At 39.3% G+C, this 19,797-nt stretch overlaps 1 protein-coding gene across 1 annotated transcript in view; it reads right to left on the bottom strand.

Annotated features, from left to right (window-relative positions):
- LOC137169913 (exostosin-1) overlaps nt 1-19,795 on the bottom strand; it is a gene marked incomplete at its 5' end in the record, with an annotated part of 255,452 nt that extends 235,657 nt beyond the window's left edge. Inside the window, 3 exon segments of the mRNA XM_067573341.1 lie at nt 17,826-18,577; nt 19,549-19,707; nt 19,709-19,795. Coding sequence (XP_067429442.1) covers nt 17,826-18,577; nt 19,549-19,707; nt 19,709-19,795 — 998 coding nt within the window.
- Between the last annotated feature and the right edge of the window lie 2 nt (nt 19,796-19,797).

Here is a 19,797-nt window from a genome sequence, read left to right as displayed (position 1 = left end):
AAATTAATGAGGCAGTGTTCAAATCTATGTCTTATGTTAGACTGAGTGTGATTAGTGACAGAACAACAAACACTGGACTTGGCTGAGCTTAAAATCATGTAATAATCAGGTCTTGTCATTTTTATAGCTTGCTAAATTAAATGTCGCCGACTTTTAGACAAACATTCTGCAGGTTTCTTGTCAACAGATTGATGTTGTCACTTCTGCAAAACTTAATGAGCTTTTCTGTGGTGTCAGAACAACATTCTTACCTGCTGACACCAAGGCTTTTAATAGCTCACTCTAAATACAACACAGAAAAGGCTTTAGTGATCAATTCACTGAGGGTTTCAGGACCCAAAGTCATACAACCACTATAGAAAAAGTGAGTGGTGTAAGTTTTACCTATCACCCTCAAAATACAGATGTACTTTACTAACTGTCATATCACCTAGTATCATACATGATGTGCTGGCAGACTGTCACTGACACAGCATTCAGTCTGGTTCAACCTGCTAACTGAAAATAATAACATGCTGTCACTAACATACAGGTCTGTCCAGCCTCTTGATAATGTGGTTGTTCCCTGCTGACCCTCATGTTACCTCACATAAGCTACATCAGTTTAAAGAAACAGGCTAGAAGCTAACGTTAGCAAACTCCAACAAAAAAAACACAGATGAGATCACACACATTCATTGTAACATGAGCCATCTTATAAATGATTTTAGTGTTTACTTATGGTTGAAGTTGTCTCAGGGGAAACACTGCAGCAAAACTGTTTGCTAACGTTAGCCTGTGCTAGCAGTCTGTAGCAAAATAATACAAGTTGTCTGGTTGCAGCGATAGTGGTGCTGAAGAGTGAACAGTCACTCATTTACCAAGATGGAAAGTCATGGAAACATAGGTGTACCTGTGTCTGCTTGTTGTTAAAGCAGTAGGGAACCATACAGTGACTTTTGCAGCTGCATTGCATCCTGCCTTGTTGTTTTGGTGGCTCAGCTGTGGAAGCCTCCTTAATAGTCCATGTTGGCAGCAGAAGTGAAGAGCATCAGCCTGACAGCGTGAGCCTGAGCTCAGGGTGAAGAAAACCTAGAGTTACTGACAAATCGCCACACACATTTGCAGTTCTCTGCCAAGGCAGAAATGTAGCAAACATCATGTGTACAAAGACAGCAAATTGAGAGGCATATCTGAGCTTTTGGAGCAAAATACTTAGACTTTTCCACAGCAAAAGTGTAATAAAAATCAACATTATTTGTCTGCACATTCACAGATCTGTGTGCACATTTACAGATCTGCCTACACATTCCCAAATCTCTATACACTTGCAAATCTGAATAGAGATTTGGGGATTCTTTTACACATTTACAAATCTGATTACACACACGAATTCTGAGTACACGTTTGCATATTCCTGTGAACATTCACAAATCTCAGTACACATTTAGAGATTCTTTTACACATTTACAAATCTGATTACGCACACAGATTGAGATACAGAGCAGTTACACAATTCTCCATGCAAATTTGCAAATAATTTAGCTACAATAATAACCCCATAGAGATTGATGCAATTTTCAATAAACATTTATCATTCTAAAAGTGTCTGTTGTGCCAAGTAAAATACATTTTACATCCAAAACAAGATGCTCCCTAATATTCCTCATTACCATTTAATTTATTAGGGATTTAAAATCTTATATTATTAAAAAGAAAAAAAACCTGAAATCTGAGTGAGATATGGTGACTTTTTTCTATCAAAATAGTCAATAATTATCAAAACTAGTGGAATGATTTGTGTAGTTCTGCCTCGTTCCTTGAATTCTTTGAAACAAATAAATCATAACTTGGACAAAGTGGAATTGTTTGATTCCACAAAAATAACACTGAAAGACTGAATAATGATGATGTGATTTTTTTATTGATCCTTGTGAGGAATTATAATGTTGTCCTCTACAGGGATGTCAGAAACTCTGGAGCTGGTAGCTGTTAAGTGTCTGGCTCAAGGACACTTCAGCACAGCACAGTTGGGGGATTCTTTTTTACTGGAGGCGATGTTTTCAGAGCTCCACTCTTAGAAAAGTAGAATAGATGTAGCTGCTAAAACAAATTAATTGCAAAGAGACTCAGCTCTCACTGGTTTCGCCTGCAGGAGTGTGTGTGTGTGTGTGTGTGTGTGTGTGTGTGTGCTCGTTCTTTGAGTTTGTCTAGTTACAGTATTTAACAAAACTGAGTACACCCCTGGTCAATATCACTAAAATGTTAAGTAATTACAAATTCTGTCCATTTAATACAATTTTATTTGTTTTTAGACAAAACCCAAGAAGAATTAGCCAATTAATTAAAAAAACAGAATGTCTGACCAATTAAAATATAATGAAAGGTCCATATTTAAGAATTAACTGCAACAAAAGTCAGCATATCCTTCATTAGTGAGACTCCATTCTTTTATTTTTTAATATTTTGTATGCCTAGCTTTATTTTTGATGACATATTGGATCCTCCTGGACATGGATGATACCAGTCTAGAATAAATCAGTGGAGAGATGCACTGTCATTTTTCACTGACGATTCTTTTCAGCTGCTATATGCTGGAGGGGTTTAGTTGCTCCACTTTCCGCTTTAAAATAGAGGTGTTCTATTGGATTCAGGTCAGGGGACATACATGGCCAGGTCATAGTTTTCACTTTTTACTTGTATTAAAAACTCTTGTGTGATTTTTGCAGTGTGTTTGGAATCATTGTTATGTTGGGAAATTCCTCTCCTGCCAAGTTCCTTGTGACTGGGAGTCATCTTTTCATTCAGTATCTGGGCAAACAAACTTGCATTCATAGTGCCATCTATAAATGTCATCTCGCCTACACCTTTTGCACTCATGCAGCCCCATATCAGCACACTCCCACGTTTCCCATGTTTCTATGTTTCATGGTCAGCACCATGCAGTCACTGTGGTAGTCCTAGCCAGGTCCACACCAAACATGCTGGACCCCATCTGATCCAAACTAATTTATTTTGGTTTCATCTCACCAAAGAATATGCTGCCAGTATTCATCAGGCTTCTTTTCATGTTCTTTGGCAAAGTTTTGTGCAGTTTTGTGAGCAATGGTTTTCATATTGGATGCCATCCGTTGAGGTTGACTTCACGCACTGTCCTTCACACTGTCTGAGCAGTCATTGAAACACCATTTCTCACAGATGATCAGTTTCATTTTTATGAAACCTTTATTCTATTTGTGAAAAAACAAAAAAGGGTGATTTCACTGATCTTGTTGCTAGAAATCCATGGCACGATTCCACATCTCTTCATTTCATCGATTATGGTCATGTAGAACTCCTCTTTCTCAAACAAAGGGAGAAAAGTTATTTTTACTTTATGAATTCAATCACACAATATCTTTATAGAGGAAATTTTCTAATCTGTCTAATGTGGTCTAAATGGGGAAGGAGCAGTGAAATCTTTTTCAATTTTCAGAAATAGAATCAGCCACTAGATATCATTTATGTTTCCCTTTGTTCTCTCAGGCAACTGTCTGTCTTCAACAAACAGCCAATCAAAGGTCATGGTCAGTACTCAAAGTGACCAATCAAAGGAAGGTCAAGAAATACTCCCTTGCGAGGATGGTTTTCCACTCACGGATACCATTCTGTGTGCTTGTATCACATGCACACGCCTGGTTTTTATGTGTGCAGGGTTTGAGGCTAATTAAACACCATACATGTGGAGTCTTGTTGCATTAGTCACAACCCAGGCCAAAATTGAGAAAGTTGTGGTGTTCACGGGTTCTTTTATAACCTTGTTCAGGCAATTAGTCTTAAATGGAAGTCACAGATGTACTCACATTGTTGCATTGCGGTTGTACTTTTAGGCCTGTAATTTCAATTTAGTCTATCTAACCTGTTTGTTTTTAGTTATAAATAAGATCAAATATCCTGCACTCCACCCTAAAAATACTAGAATTATTGTTAGATGATACAATGTTGAATCATTTTACATTTTAGTGATATTGCACTGGGATGTACTCAGTTTTGTTATATACTGTATTTCTTCCAGGCCTTGTTGTGAGATGTTCTATTAAAGCACATCAAAAGTCAGTGTCCTCTTTCCTTGTTGGTGCTTATCTCCCTCCTTCCCCATCCTCCCCTCTTCACCTTGCTCTCTCTCATTCTCCTCCTCATCTTCTCCTCCTTCTCTTATAAACTGTCCTATTCTCTCTTTCATTCCCTTATCTGTCCTTACTTTTCTCATTCTACCTTTTTTCCTCCTCTCTCCTTCCTTCACCTGTCGAGCTAAACTAAACCGTGGAAAAGGTTTTACTGCTGTCTCAGTGCGTCTTTGATGCAAGTCATGATGAAGAGCACAATGAGGGATAATACCGATGTCTGCCACTTTCTGAGAGAGAGAGACAGACAAATGCAGGACTGAATTTCAACATACTGTGTTAGTGTGTAGTAGGGTTGACCAGTGAGGGATGTCTGAATAGTGAATATATCAAATACTGCATTAACTACTAGTATATCTATCACCATTTTTTTTTCGTTAAAGATTTTTTTTGTGTAGTTTCTCCTTGTCTGATTTGACAATCCAAAGATGAAGGGTGTTGTATCTGTTGTTCACATTGAAGCAAATTTGTGATTTTTGGCTATATAGACTAAATTAACTTGACTTGACAATTTGTATTTGGTATTTGGCAATTGGGAGCAAACATCAAACATGAACTTGAAACCTTAAAGATCCCATCCAGACATGTTGTAAGACATACAAAATGTACACTACAATGGCCTTGAGGGTCGAAACACAACATTTCATAAAACATGACAACATTTCACAAAACGGAAAAGGTAGGGACAACAATTCTTGACTGTGAATGGACAGACCCAAGTCAATCAAGATGTGTCTTTGATAGCCTTCTATAGGAAGTAAACTCCCACAGATGCAGTGACTGGTGAATATATAGTGGGGTGCTACTGAGCCTTTGTCTTCATTGAAAAAGATATCAAGAGGACCTGGCTGTAGACAAGGTGATGTAAACCAGGGGTTCCCAAACCCTGGTCTGCAGACCAGAACACTTAGTACCAGACCACAAGGTAACCATGTGATTCGGAAAAAAAGCTGGATAATAATTATATAAGCTTGCAGGCTATTATAGGCTATTTTGGGGGTAAATACCTTCAAATTTGGTGCAGTCTGTGCTGCATTTTCCTCATCACTCCCTGTCATGCCATTGCCAACCTCTCTCTCTTTTTTCTCTGGTGCGCGTTGTCTCACTATCTCTCTGCATCAAGGTGTATTGGCCCAGGCCGGCCAAGAGATAGCAAGACAACGCTCACCAGATTGAGGGAGAGAGAGGTTGGCAATGGCATCACAGGGAGTGATGAGGAAAATGCAGCACAGACTGTGCCAAGTTCAAGGTATTTATCCCCAAAATATCCTATAATAGCCTGCAAACTTATACAATTATTATCCAGCTTTTTTACTGAATCACATGGTTCTCTCACAGTCCAGTACTAAATGTTCTGGTGTTCAGACTGGGGTCTGGGAACCCCTGGTTTACATCAACTTGTTGGCAGCCAGGTTCTCTTGGTAGCTTTTCCGTTACAGCTGGCCAATGAACACTGTAATAAAACAGCTTATAAAAACTTATCAGGAAATATGAATAACAATTACAACAATTACATACTCTATGTTCTGATGAAAAATATAAATCCTGACAAACAATATCCATCTTTTATTGCCTCATTATTTAGACCAGTGGGAGTTTTTGAGCTGTTGTGTACAGATATTATTCTTTATAGGATCTTTAAGAGTTTCTATGTAAAGCCTTTCTTTCCACCTGAAACACCAGCAGATATCTCAGCCAGCAGAAGACAGCAGCTGAAATCATCAATACATTGAAGGTTTCTGCCAAGGCTGGTTGGAGCGAAAAAAGAAGTTTTATTGATCAGGTTTGACTTGACCACTGCGGCCAATGAGCAGATGAATAGAGGTTAATGGTCCTTCTTGGTGTGTGAAAGCCAAACATAGATTGGCATTTAGCACAACGAGGCCTTGGCATTTATTTTAGCTGACCCTCTGTCAGTCTTAGCAGGAAAAAGCAGTTAATGTATCAAAGGCCAAGCAGTCATTGTGAATGTCACAAACTGGAACAATGTAATCTTGAATAGTTGTCAGATTGATTGAATTAATGTTTTGTCTCTGCTCTGAAAATATCACTGAATAAATGGAAATAAATCCCGAGATACTGTATCTAAGAATTGCTGAATACTTACATCTCTTGTACATCTGCTTAAATCACTTATATAGGGACAAAGTTAACTTTGATCCACAAAATAATATTATGTGGTCAGTGCAAAGAATTTTAGGTGTAGTTCACCAAACTGGCTGCTTAGTGAGAAGAGTAGGAACCAACTGCTTGTGGCTAATTATTTTATGTTTTCATTTTTCAAATAAATCTGTGAATTTATTTGGATTTAAACTAGTTGGATTAAAAAATGAGCAGGTCAAAAATCCAGGTGGAAATCATCTTTAAAAATTGGATTTTAAATATACTATTTGAAGTGCACATTCTGAACTATTTAAAAAAAAAAAATTAAAATAAATGGAAAAAATATATATGTATTTTTTACTTACATCACTTTTTCTTATGTATTTTTCATGTGGGAGAACTGGAGATAATCTTCAGTTGCATTTTCTTGTTATTTAAAAAAACAGATTATTATTAAAAAAAAAAACATTATTTGAAAGAAACTCTTCTGTTTCTTTCTTCTCCACAGTACTGCTTGAATTATGTATTTTTTAGTAAAATAATGAGAAAATGTTTTTAATGAAAGCAATGAATGCAAAATGTTAGTAGTGAACCCATCAGGTGCCCTTTTCTTGAACTCTGCTTGATCTCTGCTCTCCATTCTCCAAAAAACAACCCTTACATTTTGAATCACTTCTCCCCAAGAAATGATAAGCACTCACTTCTCATCACAGCCATTTGACAGTTGTAACAACACACTGTCTGGAAAAACATGTGATGCTCTGCAGTCTGTCTGCAGTAGGATGCCATTTTCTGCATCTGGATGAAGTGTTACCGGCTTTCTCTCTCAATCCTGCATCACTTGCTTTCCCTGTGTACCCAGAAAATGAGCCACTCACAGGTTTTTTCTCTCCTCCTCCTCGGCCGTCTCATTTCCGCCTCTCTGCCCACCCCACTCCAATTTCTCCGTTGTCGTTTGCACTTTCTTTCTCTCTCCTTCTCTTTCTCTCTATCCATTTGCTAGCCAAGAGCTGACAATCAGTTGAGTCGAAGTAAAGGTGTGCGGGTCGCTGCAGGATGTTTGCCATCCATCCTCACCGAGAGAGACAGAGAGGACGGAATTAGAGAGGCGGTAAAATAGTGGAAACACTGTGTGGCAAGAAGGATTGCAGTGTGAATCCATCACGTTTCACACACCGCTCTGTAGTCCCCACAAGAAGGAGGAAGAAGTTTATCAGAAAGAAACAAGGAAGTGTTGTTCCTGTATGACTTTTCATTTGCTGCATGCTGAGGTGCACATTTGAGAGAAATGGTCTAGGAAGCAGAGAGATGGCGATTTTCTTTATTGCAGGGTTTCTCAAACATTTCCAGCCATGCATTACAGTAGATGTATCCATCTTTTTCTTTTTTGTACTCCCAAACACCCATATAGGACAATTTTAGTTGTTGCTGATTGAATAGTGTTTGTATTGCAACACCCTTGCGCAGCTCAGAGACGTCTCCTCTGCTCTATCTTTCACTCTCATCGTAAAGTAAAACATGTTTCCATTTCTGACTGAGGGAAAACTTTTGGACTGGTACTTTTTGCAATGTAGGAGGACCTAAAAAGGAACTCTTTATAAAGCATTTCTAGGTTGTAACTAGTGGCTGTATTAATGGTTAATAAATCACTTACTCATTCTTTATAGGTCAGTAAGAAGCCATTAATAAGAGCAACTTTTGGGTTGCCAGGTTCTGGAAACTCTCTTTGACTGTTTAACGAGCTGCAACTATCACATCTTGAGGCTGTATGCTGAAGTGCCTCAAAGTGCCATGATGTTGGCTCCAATCCCTGACTCCCATTCAAAAAGCATTAGCTTCTCTCTAGAAATACTAAGTCAATCATTTATTTCAACAAGTCACTATGATCTCAGTCGCTAAATTCAGGGCCTCTAATAAGTGTGCTGGTGGTCATTTTGGAAATTATTGCTCCGTTAATAAGATTTGAAAATTTATAGTAGCTTTGATGTCTGCCGTGTTGGCGTTGATTGACAGCTGTGATTGACAGTTTGCTCACTTGCTGCTCTCCCCAGCTCCGGGACTCACACTGAGTCAGACTATTGTCGCAGTATTTCAGTAAGTTTAATGTTACTTGATTATGATACCTGCCCTGTTCGCACAATTTAGATAAAGTAATTAACGTTAGCCCAAGTATGCATCACTTGGTGTTCCCAGTAGTTTTCACGTCCGCAAGGGTCCGCTAGGGTCAGTTTGACTTAAATTTCGTCATCAGAGCGCATAGGCTCTGTGGGCACATCCGCGTACCAGCAATTTGTTCTGTCCTGTGTTACCTGTCCACAACAGTCCGCGCGGACACAACGCTGTGTTCCTGTAGACGGCGGTCTACTGCGCATGTGTGGAACACGTCCTCCACACGGACCCCAGAAGGTAGTATAAACACATCAACTATCCGTCCATTGTGTCCACAGCTGTCTGTGTGCACGTCCGCTCGGGAGTATAAATGAAGCTTAAGTTAGAGTCTACTTCAGTCCGAGGTAGTGAGGCATGTTTCCAGAGTGTGAAAGGCAACACCCCACACTCCTTATTTGGAAGGTCCCGGCTCCTAATGGAAAAGATTTGGTGACGATCATAAGCTGCAACTCTGGGCTTCAAACCAGTGAGTCACACCTCACTGTCCATCATACCATCCATGCTGTTTGACCACTTATTTCTAGAGAAGGGTTGCAGACAACCTGGACCAAAATCCAACTTTTACAAAATGATTATGACATTTTACCATTATGTCAATAAACAAAAGCGCAGTTGTTTCATTCTTTCAGAGTTTCATTCAAACAGCACTCCATACAGCTGTTTCATCTGAAGTTGATGAGTCAGTAGATGGCCTAGTAGTGTAACTTACCCTGTTCATGTTGTTGAATGTCGTATTGTCAGTGATGATGTGAGGTGGTGCAGTTGTCAGAAAAGTATGCTGTTGTTTATAATGACCATGTTTATGATGTGTTGTTCCTCTTCTTGAGTGATTAGATGATTTCTTCTTCCTTTGGGGGGTCACCTTGCAATTCTGCAAAAGCAGAATGTGAATGTGGAGTCTAAGATCTCCTTCTTATGAAATACTGTATCATACAGAGGGTAGCATTTCTTAGCTGTTCTCATTGTGAAATGTCCAGATGACACCTGCTACAGTGTAGCGACTCAAATCAGGGTGGACCCCCTGACCAGCCAACCTATGGTTAATTCCATGGTCGACCAAAGTGACCTGGATCTCATCTGTCACAGTTCTCCAGTTTCTTCTGACTTGTCCTCTCGCCACTCCTCATCCTCTGTGTTCTCTTCCTCCTCCTCTTCCTCCTTCTCCTCATCCTCCTCCTCTGCCTTGTCTTCCATCTCTTCCTAGTCCTCGTCCTCCTCTCTCAAACACCTCTTCTTCTAACTCTCTCTCCAAAATTGGTCTCTATTGTCGTGCAAACCAAAGAGTAAACCTGAATCCTATTTATAGTGTTCAAGCTCTGATTTCTAGTATGGGTGCAGGTGATTGATAATTGAATGTGGTATTTCAATAGCAGTGTTTAACAAACAAAACACAGTCTTTTAGTTCTGAATGATGTGTCTAATGTAGATTAACTGTGTCTAGTTATTGGCAAAAAGTGTTTTTTAGAATTTCAAACTTAGTGCAAAGCAGAAAGTGTGCTTATGGTTTAGTATGCCTGGTCAACAAAAAGGCTACATGAGTTAGTGGTTTCAAGAATTGTGCCACAATTGCCAGTTTTTGTGTCTTCCAATTGCAAAAAAAACTGTAAACCTTTCTTAAAATAAAGATTTTGATTTTTATCATTTATACCATCATTAATAACAGCCATACTGTTGTAGTATCAGCATGTGTTAGTGTTTTATGTATTGTCCCAATTTATTTGATAGCAGTATTGATTACTGGAAAGTTTATTGATATTTTAACTTTGGATCAGATTTTAACAGGATCCACTTTTGCTCTGGATCTTCTAACTCTGGTATAGGAAATAGAAACTAGCCTCAATTTCTTTGATGACTGGAAGTTGATCAAAGTGGAGGAACTTGCAGAAGAACTGGCTGCTGTGATTAAAGCGACATGGTGTTTCATGTGAGATGCAATGAAGCAACATGGACAACTCATTTGGAGACCAATTTGTGACTTTTAGGAACAAAATCATTGAGTCCTCACTATGACTTTTTTCAGGTTCACTACAGTTGCATTCACTATGAGTTTAACTCCATGCAATGTCATCAGAAGTGTGTGTTTGTGTGTGTGACAGGCATTAGACAAACACACATCAGATTTCTGGATTTTTGAGTACAACTGTAAAATGAATCATTTTGTAAATCATCTGTGAGTTCCCATTAGCCTGAAATGCGCGCACACACAAACGCACATACACACACACACACACACTACACATACTACACTACACAGTGACAGCCAACCGGCTACCCACAGGACCACAGCTGACATTTTAAATTAATACAGTCAGACCCTTTTCTCCCGTCATACATGCTGAATTTTGCAGCTGCCAAACATTCACAGATGTGACAGCAGCTGTGTTTCCATCTGAGTATTTTTATGCACACTGGGACACATCAGAATAGATGCTGAACAGAAACAGCACATTAATACTAATTCATTCAGTCAATTTCTTTACTTGTTTATCATGAAACAATTGATGATGGAGACACACTGGTTGAATGATGACTGGATGATGAATAACATGAATAAAAATAGCTGTCTATTTTGATCTTTCATAAATGTTGAATGCCTTCATGGTTGTGTAGCCACTAGTTGGTGCATTAACATTTTGTCAACTGAAGCTTTTGTGAAAGTTAAATAAGATCTTTTCTCTCATGAACATCTGTCACACACTCACAAACACTTGCAAATGTATACATCACTATATCTGATCAATCCACATCCTATGAATCATTCACTTGTTGAATGCTGAATATATTTATGATTTTGTTTTTCAGGCATTTGGATGGACAGAAAAACAACATTCTCTCCTTATATCACCAGAAAACTTAATTCAGGCATCATTACATTTCTTTAAAACATATTTACTGTACAATCTAGATAAAAACATAATTTCTCAGAGACAAGGTTGTAAAATTATATTAACAAAAGGTCAATTCTATTGGAAATCAATACTAATATATGCCAGCTTGGCTAGCTAGGTTTCTCTTTCCAAAACTTAACAGCATGATGGATCTTCCAACATGTTAAATGTTGTAAAGTGACAGCTTTAAATGTGATATGTGGACTTGAAAAGTATTTTTAAAAACCCAACGTTCATAGGAATGTGTATCCTAATCAACCCTGCAGTTCTAGGAAGGTTTTTTTTAGCCTCATTAAAGTCATTGTTTTGGTTTTTTGAAACAGTTACTGTCCGGTTCAGTCTCACAGACTAACTGTATGCGAGCAAATGGCAAAGTTAGCAACCAGCTAGTAGAGAAAAGTGCAACATCTGCTAAAAGGCATCCATATTTCTTTCAGGATAAACAGAGCTAAAAGGAGAGTGATTATTGGGCTTAAATTCATTACAAATCCATAAACACAACTCCAAATGAAGGTTGATGTTACGTCATGTTTCCTGGATGTTTAGTTGCTTGCTAATACATTAGCTAAAGTTATAAAGTGGGGCTTTAAGATCCTACAAATCAACAAACCCAACACAGTAGTAAGTAGCTTATCAGTTGCTATCTTAGATGAACATTTTTTTCCAAATGAGCAAAAAGTAAATATCCTATCCCTCCTATGGCATGAAAAGGCATCTGTCAGCACTGCAGGACCTGTAAGTAAAGTTGAAGCAGGGAAGTAAAGAATGAAGAAATAGAAAAGAAAGTGTAAAATTAACTTGAAGGTCCTATGGAAACATAAAAAGAGAGGAGGTCGATGAATAGAGGGGAAAAGATGAAGAGAGATGTTTATGGATTTACTGTACTGTCAGCAGGACACCTCCCACCACATTTGACCATCTTCTACACTCCTCTTTCTTCTCTCCTCCTCTCTTCTGACCATGAAAGCTATCATGAAAGACGTGACAGCGATCTGAATTAAGCATTTCATCTGCCGCTCTGTAAATTGAGCCCTCAGCCTCCGATATCAAACATTCTTTGGGGAGACACAGCGAGGCTCTAATTGGTTCAGCTGGCTGTTATCTATGTACAGTAAAACAGCCTGAGTTCAATCCTGCACCACTCAGTGGGAGGTGAGATCTCTATCTATCCCCTTCATTCACAGCTTAATTCAATTGGAGGGCAATTATCGACCGCCCCGAGGCTTCAAGATCCTCGTCGGTTTCTGTTCCCATCAGGGAGCCTCGCTGTGCAGGATCCCCCTTGACTGCACTGGGTGATGTCTGTATTGATGTGCTGTGTGTAAAACACCAGAGCAGGCAGCAGCAAACAGGCACGAAAGATTCAAAAGATTGTGAAGCCGTGTAAGTTTACAGACGGCTGGGGTTGTTCAACAATATGTGACTCTCAGGAAGGAACTTTTGTCCTTGTAGGTGCAGAGACATTGAACTAACCTCAGATGGCAGGTTGTTTCTTATATATATCAAAGTCCAACTGAAATTAAATTGTCTTTTTTTGTCTACTGCAGCATACACATCTGATCTGTAAATCACTTGTCCTGTGTTCTCCTTTGAGAAAAAAAGAACAGACGGTCACACTGAGCCTGATAGCATCCTGCTACACAACACAAGAGCTACAGGCTCTGAACAACAACCCGCATTAGCTTTCCTGCCAAAGTCTCCTTCTTATCTAACTTATAAACATGAACACGTCTTGTCCTGCACCTTAGCTTGTTAAACGAGCCACCAGAAAACATTCACCGGGTAAAACTGCACTGCTAACATCAGTTAGAAGGCTAGATAGCCAATTAGCTGGTTAGCTGCAGCACATTAAACAGCATGTAAACATACCCGAAAATGTCACTTCAGTCCAGTTAGATGCTGCATTTAAAAAAACGTCTTGATATTTCTGACTGCAAAGAGGGATGATTAAATGTGATTTCATTTGGACTTAAACACGATAAATTGGCCAGCTGACATAGCTAATCACAGAAGTATCCGCTTATTTGTCCACCGAATAGAGATCAGAAATTTGAGGACAGAAATGCAAAAAATATGTTTGATATCATTTATAAACAGTGACACAAGAGAGCTTTATTTTTCAAATGTTAGAGTCCCACTCAATACATATCTTAGTTGCAATTGCATTAAACAAATTTAAAAAACAAATTTTCCTTAAATCTGTTTCAAAAATGTTTGTTTAAAAATAATATCAGGCTGACATAACTCTTAAATATCAATATCCGTATTAGACACAAAAATGCAGTGTCAGCCGGTATCAACTCCTAATAATAATCTCTTTATTTGAGACATTGTACTTTATGTAAAATTTTTAAATGAGAAAAGATGAACATACATATATGTCAAAATATCAGAAAGTCACATTTTACCAGTGATACTTTCCTCACCAGGAAAACAAAAGGTGGAAGAAGATTAATGTTGTTGTAACACCAAAAAGCGAGGTGTGTTTGACAAGGAAGGCCCCGACTTTCATCCTGTGTCCTGACAGTCAGTGTTTGTTTCTTTTAACGTTAATCACAATCATTCTCTAATCTTAACTGAATTGTTTTAGTTTCCTTAACTTGACAAGAGTTTTAACCATAGAGAAGGCAGGTCAAAAAATTCTCACAGTTTCTTTTATAATGGTTGCTTGAAAGGTTGCTTTAGAAGGCACTGACAAACATTTTATCATTTCGGTATTGTGTGTTCATTCATTCAACACAGACTCTGCTAACTACATTTCTACATTATGTTTTGGCATTTTCCAACTTACACTGATTATCTTACAGCAGTATTATTTGTTTATTTGGCCATGTGACAATGTGTGACGCAGGATGTGCGATTATTAGTTCAAATCAAGGTGAGCGTGTGGTCCCATTTGTAGCCGAGAACTTCTGTTCCATCTCCAAAATCCCGCATAAAATATTAAAAGACAAATCTTCAAAAAAAATGACCTAAAATTACAAACCCTAATCTTAAACCAAGGATCAAACATGTGACTTTCCAGCAGTATGACACCTGCACATTACTGGGGATCAGTTGTTGAAATAGAACATCAAATTGGTTTGATGAGGAGCTGAACCAAACCTGGTTTGTTTTTTATATCTGGTCTCGCTGATGGCCTTGCTACAGTTTTAACTGAGTTGGTTCCAAAATAAAAAAACTTCAATTCAGTGAATAACATGAATCATTTATTTTTATAGATTTTTAGCTGCAGATATAATTTTGTATGAAGTTTGCAATCCTCTTGAAAAATGTTGTAAAAACTGAAATGACATTTTGATTCAATTGCAAAAAAGAAAAAGAGAAAAAAGAGAGAACTAAAGAAGATATGAGGAATGACAGACGACAAAAAACCAAGAGTAAAAAAAAAAACAAGAGCTACTGAGAGCTAAACTCAGAGCCGCTATCAGAATAAGCTCTTTGGTTTTGGTATTGGATAACAAGTCAATGCCAGACTGAGACAGAGAGTGGACTAATGTACTATTTATTTAGTGAAGGAGCCTCTTAAGCACTTTCTGTTCATTAATGTACGTACTCTATTGATTATCACCCTTTGTGCTTTATGCAGCAGGCACTGTACACTGCTGGGTTTCCTTTTTTCAAATCAGAAAAATAACACCTTTTATGTGAATTATGTAGCCGAGTCACTGAAACTAAAATCATTTGATTTCCTCCATTATGAAAGCTGCTACCAAGAGCTCATAAAACCATAAGTTTTACCAACTACATTCATCAGTGAATACATTTTAATGCACCCCAACATGCTGATAATATACAGAAAGTTTTCAGTTAAAGAAAAAGCTGCATTGTAGCTGTCAGACCCGCATTAACAGAAATAATCCTCTTACCACACAACACACCTACAGAAAATAAGCGATAACACATCCCAACATACAGTAAAAGGTATTTCAGAGCACACAGGGTCACAGGTAATCACACATTGATCACATATACCATTTCCTATTTGTTATTGTTACGTTTATCTAAAAAAGTTGCATATTGCAGAATTTTCAGTCTGCATTGTGGAAATGTTTATTCTCAGCATGTAAGCTGCAACTGATAAAGTATTGGTACAAGCCTGTGGAGTAAAGAGAAATAAACTGTGTGTACTGATGATTACTGTCCTCAGTCCATTTGTATTAGAACAGTGTGTGCTGTGTTGGCTTTGTACTTCAGCGCATTAGATTTGAAATGAAACAATGTTGACTATGTTTTAATGCTGACTCTCAGCTTTAATTTCATGGCGTTAATATCCACATCAGGTGAACGGTGGAGGAACGTAGCCTGCGGCCCACAGATATTTGTACTTCCTTGGTGATGCTCTGCCAAACCTGCACTGTCCCGTCTTCACTTCTTGTTTATTTCAGGGCTTTTTTTGGCCTTCAGTCTGGTGTTCAACATGTGAAACACATGATGAGCTGGATAGAAGTCAGGTTAAATTAAGAACATTACATTGTTGGGCCATAAAATAGTTTCCTTGTCTGGAAACAGATGCACTAACTGTGTCTGTGTGTTCATGTTCAGCTCTGAATGAACTAAGAACTCACCAGAGACTCTTTCTGTTATTTCCTTCCAGTCTCTGTCCTCTTGTCTCTGTATGTTTATGAAGTAGATTCATAAAGCTCCAGGATGTGTGTGAATTTTTCACTCAAGTTGAGACATTTTTAACAAGCGTCTTCATGTCAATTCAAATCAACCGGGAGAATTTGCGTCTAATCGCGTTTTTCCATTGACCTTTATGCAATCACACTGCTGCTAAAATTTGCTTTGCGTTTTGTCTGAACACACAGTAAGAATATACAGTATACAGACATGCTAGTGGCTCTGTGAGGCTCTTGTCAGATATGGGGGGGGGGACTAAATGCAACATGCTAACGTGATCACAATGACAATGTTAACATGCTAATGCTAATTAGCTATAATGTTTACCATGTTCACAATCATAACCTACAGCTGTGGCTGATGGCAATTAATGGTCACTAATTCTCATGATATTTAGTCATAAACAAAACTACTGGACAAATGGCCTGGCCAGATGATGGCTCTACATGTAAAAGGAGAACACCATTGTGATGACTATTTATCCTGAGAGGGACATTAACTACCAAATTTAATAGCAATCTATCCAATAGTCATGAAGTTATTTCATTCAGAACCAAAAATCTCAACCTCATGGTGGCATTAAAGACTAAGTCAGGGTATCATCAAAGTCATTAGGATTCATCATCTGTAAACTATTCACATCTGTACAATATTTACATCCAGTAGATATTTCTGTCTGGACCAAATTGGTGGATTGACCTACGACAGAAAAACTGGCACCGCCATCCCTGGAGCAATGCCGCTAGCAGAGCTAAAAAAAGTCCTACACTGTTCACCAATATGAACACGAACACCCTCAAACATCCTTAAAGCTGAAAATCAGCAGTTAAACCTCATAGTCATAGTTTTATTTCAAGTATAATGTGCTAGGATCGAGCCAAAACAATGAAAAATGTGTCAATGTCCTAATATTTGAAGACTACACTGTATGAGAGGCTCACTGTAGCATTTCAGCAGCTGTTCAGCAGCACTTAGCAGGATTCTGGATCCACAGTGATTTTCCTTTGGGTCTTGGCAATATCTAAACCTAAAATATGCAACAGATGACTTGTCGGCTAACATATCCAGGAAAAGCGAGAGAAGTTGAGAATGTTGTTCCCATTTCACTCTGCATGCAATGGTTCCCCTTCTTTCAGCTGTCAGCTCTCGCTAAAATTTTCAAAAGGTGAACTTCTCTTCTCGGCTCAGATCACTTTGCTCTCAACCAACTGCTGAGCTGACAAAACTTTCCCTCTCTAAACAGTTGACGCCTCTCTGCTCTCCTGCTCCTCTCTCTCTCTCTTACACAGACACAGCAGCACAAACACACACCTGCATTTTCGCGGCATTTTGTCTCAGGAGCACAGCCATAGTGAAGCTCAACTCCCATGACAATTGTGAAATATGTACATGAAAGCGTCCAACCTGTTCCACACACATAAAAAAAGAGGCGCTCTGTGCACAGCAGCTACAATCCCAGACACTCAGTTTTCAGCCAATAAACCAAATTAGAATTGATTAACACCCTTGCACACAAATACAACAAGCACTTGTGAGGAGCTGTAATGATGCTGCATTTGAAATAATCAACAGCAAATAAGATAACTGCCACAGTGCTAATATCTGCCGAAACACAGGCTGTCTGCTCTGTTTGCAGGACGTAAAATCAGTGACAACCAACTGTGCAGTGACAAAAGGCACTGAATTCACATGTCAAAATTCAAAAAATACAGAGACTTCTCGAGTGAAACAGCAAGACCTCCTGAAACCAACAAAGACTGTGAATGTGGACTGCATTGAGACTCTAATAAAGCCTGTTAAATGATAGATCTTCAAAGCATCAAGGCTCTTTTCAAAAGGAAATAAATGCACACCCACAAGCAGCGAAAACAAGGTAGAGAGATCAAAAAATAAGTCTTACTTTGAGTATTCTTCATTATCTCTGTCACAGCGAGAGTCCTTGTGTTTCTCCCAGTCCTTGCCATGTTTACACGTGGTCAGCAGGATAATATCTTCCCCATTGTGGACATGATACAGAGCATTCCTTGTCTCTGAACCAATGCCAGTTAAGTACCGCTTCCCTTTGAAAACCAGCAGGTACTTCCTGGAAGGAGGGGCGTCGTTGAGCGTCAGATAACCTATGCCCCCTCCTTTTAGCGGGTGATCCTTGGAGAACAGGGGAATGGATATATCAAAGTTGGGTCGGAAGTTGACCACATCAGCGCTGGCCTTGGCCAGCATGGCCTGGCCCACCTCAAAGCCCACATCCTCTGTGTAGTCCGGCCAGGTGCCAGAGTAGAGGTTAAATATGAGGTGGTTCCTGCCATCATTCCACGTCGGCAGGCTTTGGATGCGAGACCTCACGTTCTGAACGTACTGAGCTGAGAGCTGGTCCCTATCCAAGGTGTCCACTGCTAGAATAAACAGACAGGCCCTCGATGGGTCTGTGGTGTGGAAGCGAGACTCCTCGATGGACGACAGGATCTTCTGGTAGGTCTCAGATATTTCGTCGCCTCTCTGTGGAGGGTAGATGTAAACCCTGAAGCCCGACTGGCAGCGAGCAAAGTCAAAGCAGGTTTCCATGCGGCAGCGCTTGTTCTTGTAGATGTTGTCGCGGATCGCCCGCCGTTCACGGGGCGAGGTGTGCTGGTGATGGAGCTGAGGGCTGTCCTCCTGCAATGACAGACAAAACACTGTTAGGACAACCCAGATTATAACAGACGTTCTTCTATAACATCCTTGTGATATTCAAGGTTTATGTGCACAGTGTAATTGTTCCATCTTATGAATCCATCAATTTCTTTGCATTCTTTAGTAAAACACATCACAGTTTAGAGCTGTGTTAGTGTACAGATGACACTTGACAGGTTTCTGGATAGTGAAGTTTTTTAAAACTTACTTTACTGGGGCTTCGGCCTACCTCTCTGGCAATACTGACTTAGGTTGCATTCCTTTGTTGTTTTTCTGAGCCACAGCCGTTCTATGAACCAGTCTACATGAGAAGACTAATAGTGACTGTCTTAGAGTTTTCTAAATCACTGGTTCTCAACCATCTTGGCTTGTGAACCTTTAAAGCGAAGGAATGTTTACTTTCAACCCCTCATCACAGGTTGCCGATGTCTGTGCTCATGTTCAGACAGCACTGCATGAAAAAAAATCATTGAGGCACAGCAGCAGTACCAACACAGTGGGCTTTGGGCAAAAAATTTAACCTGGCTCAGCTTTTCCAGCAAAACAATGCAACGTCATCTGGTAAGATGCTGCTGCATTGGCCAATCAAATATCTGCAAGTGCACATTCTTGGCAGATTAATTTCTAATGTGGATGACATATTTTGGCTGTTTTCATTGCAATCATCGTGATGAAGGATAAAAGGATTACCACTGGAACAACTTTCCAGAGTTGTAAAATCCTTCCTCATTTGGTATCTTATAACCCCCCCTCCCATAATACCTTTATACTTTTACTTAATAGCATTTTGAAAAAAACAACTTTTACCTGTAATGGATTATTCTTACAGTACATTGTGATATTGTGGTACAATCAAGAGGATGAGAGATCAGGGTTTGAAAATCATCCCATCACCGTTTGTATCCATGAGCATTAAAATCCAGTTTTATAAAACAGTGTTATCCTGTATCTACCTCCTGCTCTCCCCCCTCCAGGTACGGCTCCAGCAGTTGTGTCGACTCTGGCCAGCGCCTGGGCTGTCTAGACGGGCTTCTCTGGGGTAGGGGCTGAGGTCTCGGATGGTACACCTCCTGGCTCTGGCGGTAGAACTGGTACTCCTGCTGGTGGTACTGGATGATACTGAGGGTACTGGGGGAACTGGTGATATTGGTATGACTGCTGCTGGAACTCCCCGATTTGCAGACCCCACAGGTAGACGAGGA

The sequence above is a fragment of the Thunnus thynnus genome, chromosome 18 (assembly GCF_963924715.1).
Source record: "Thunnus thynnus chromosome 18, fThuThy2.1, whole genome shotgun sequence".
Classification (NCBI taxonomy): domain Eukaryota; kingdom Metazoa; phylum Chordata; class Actinopteri; order Scombriformes; family Scombridae; genus Thunnus; species Thunnus thynnus.
Note: the sequence above shows the minus strand (reverse complement) of the source record. Positions and strands in the feature narration are given on the sequence as shown.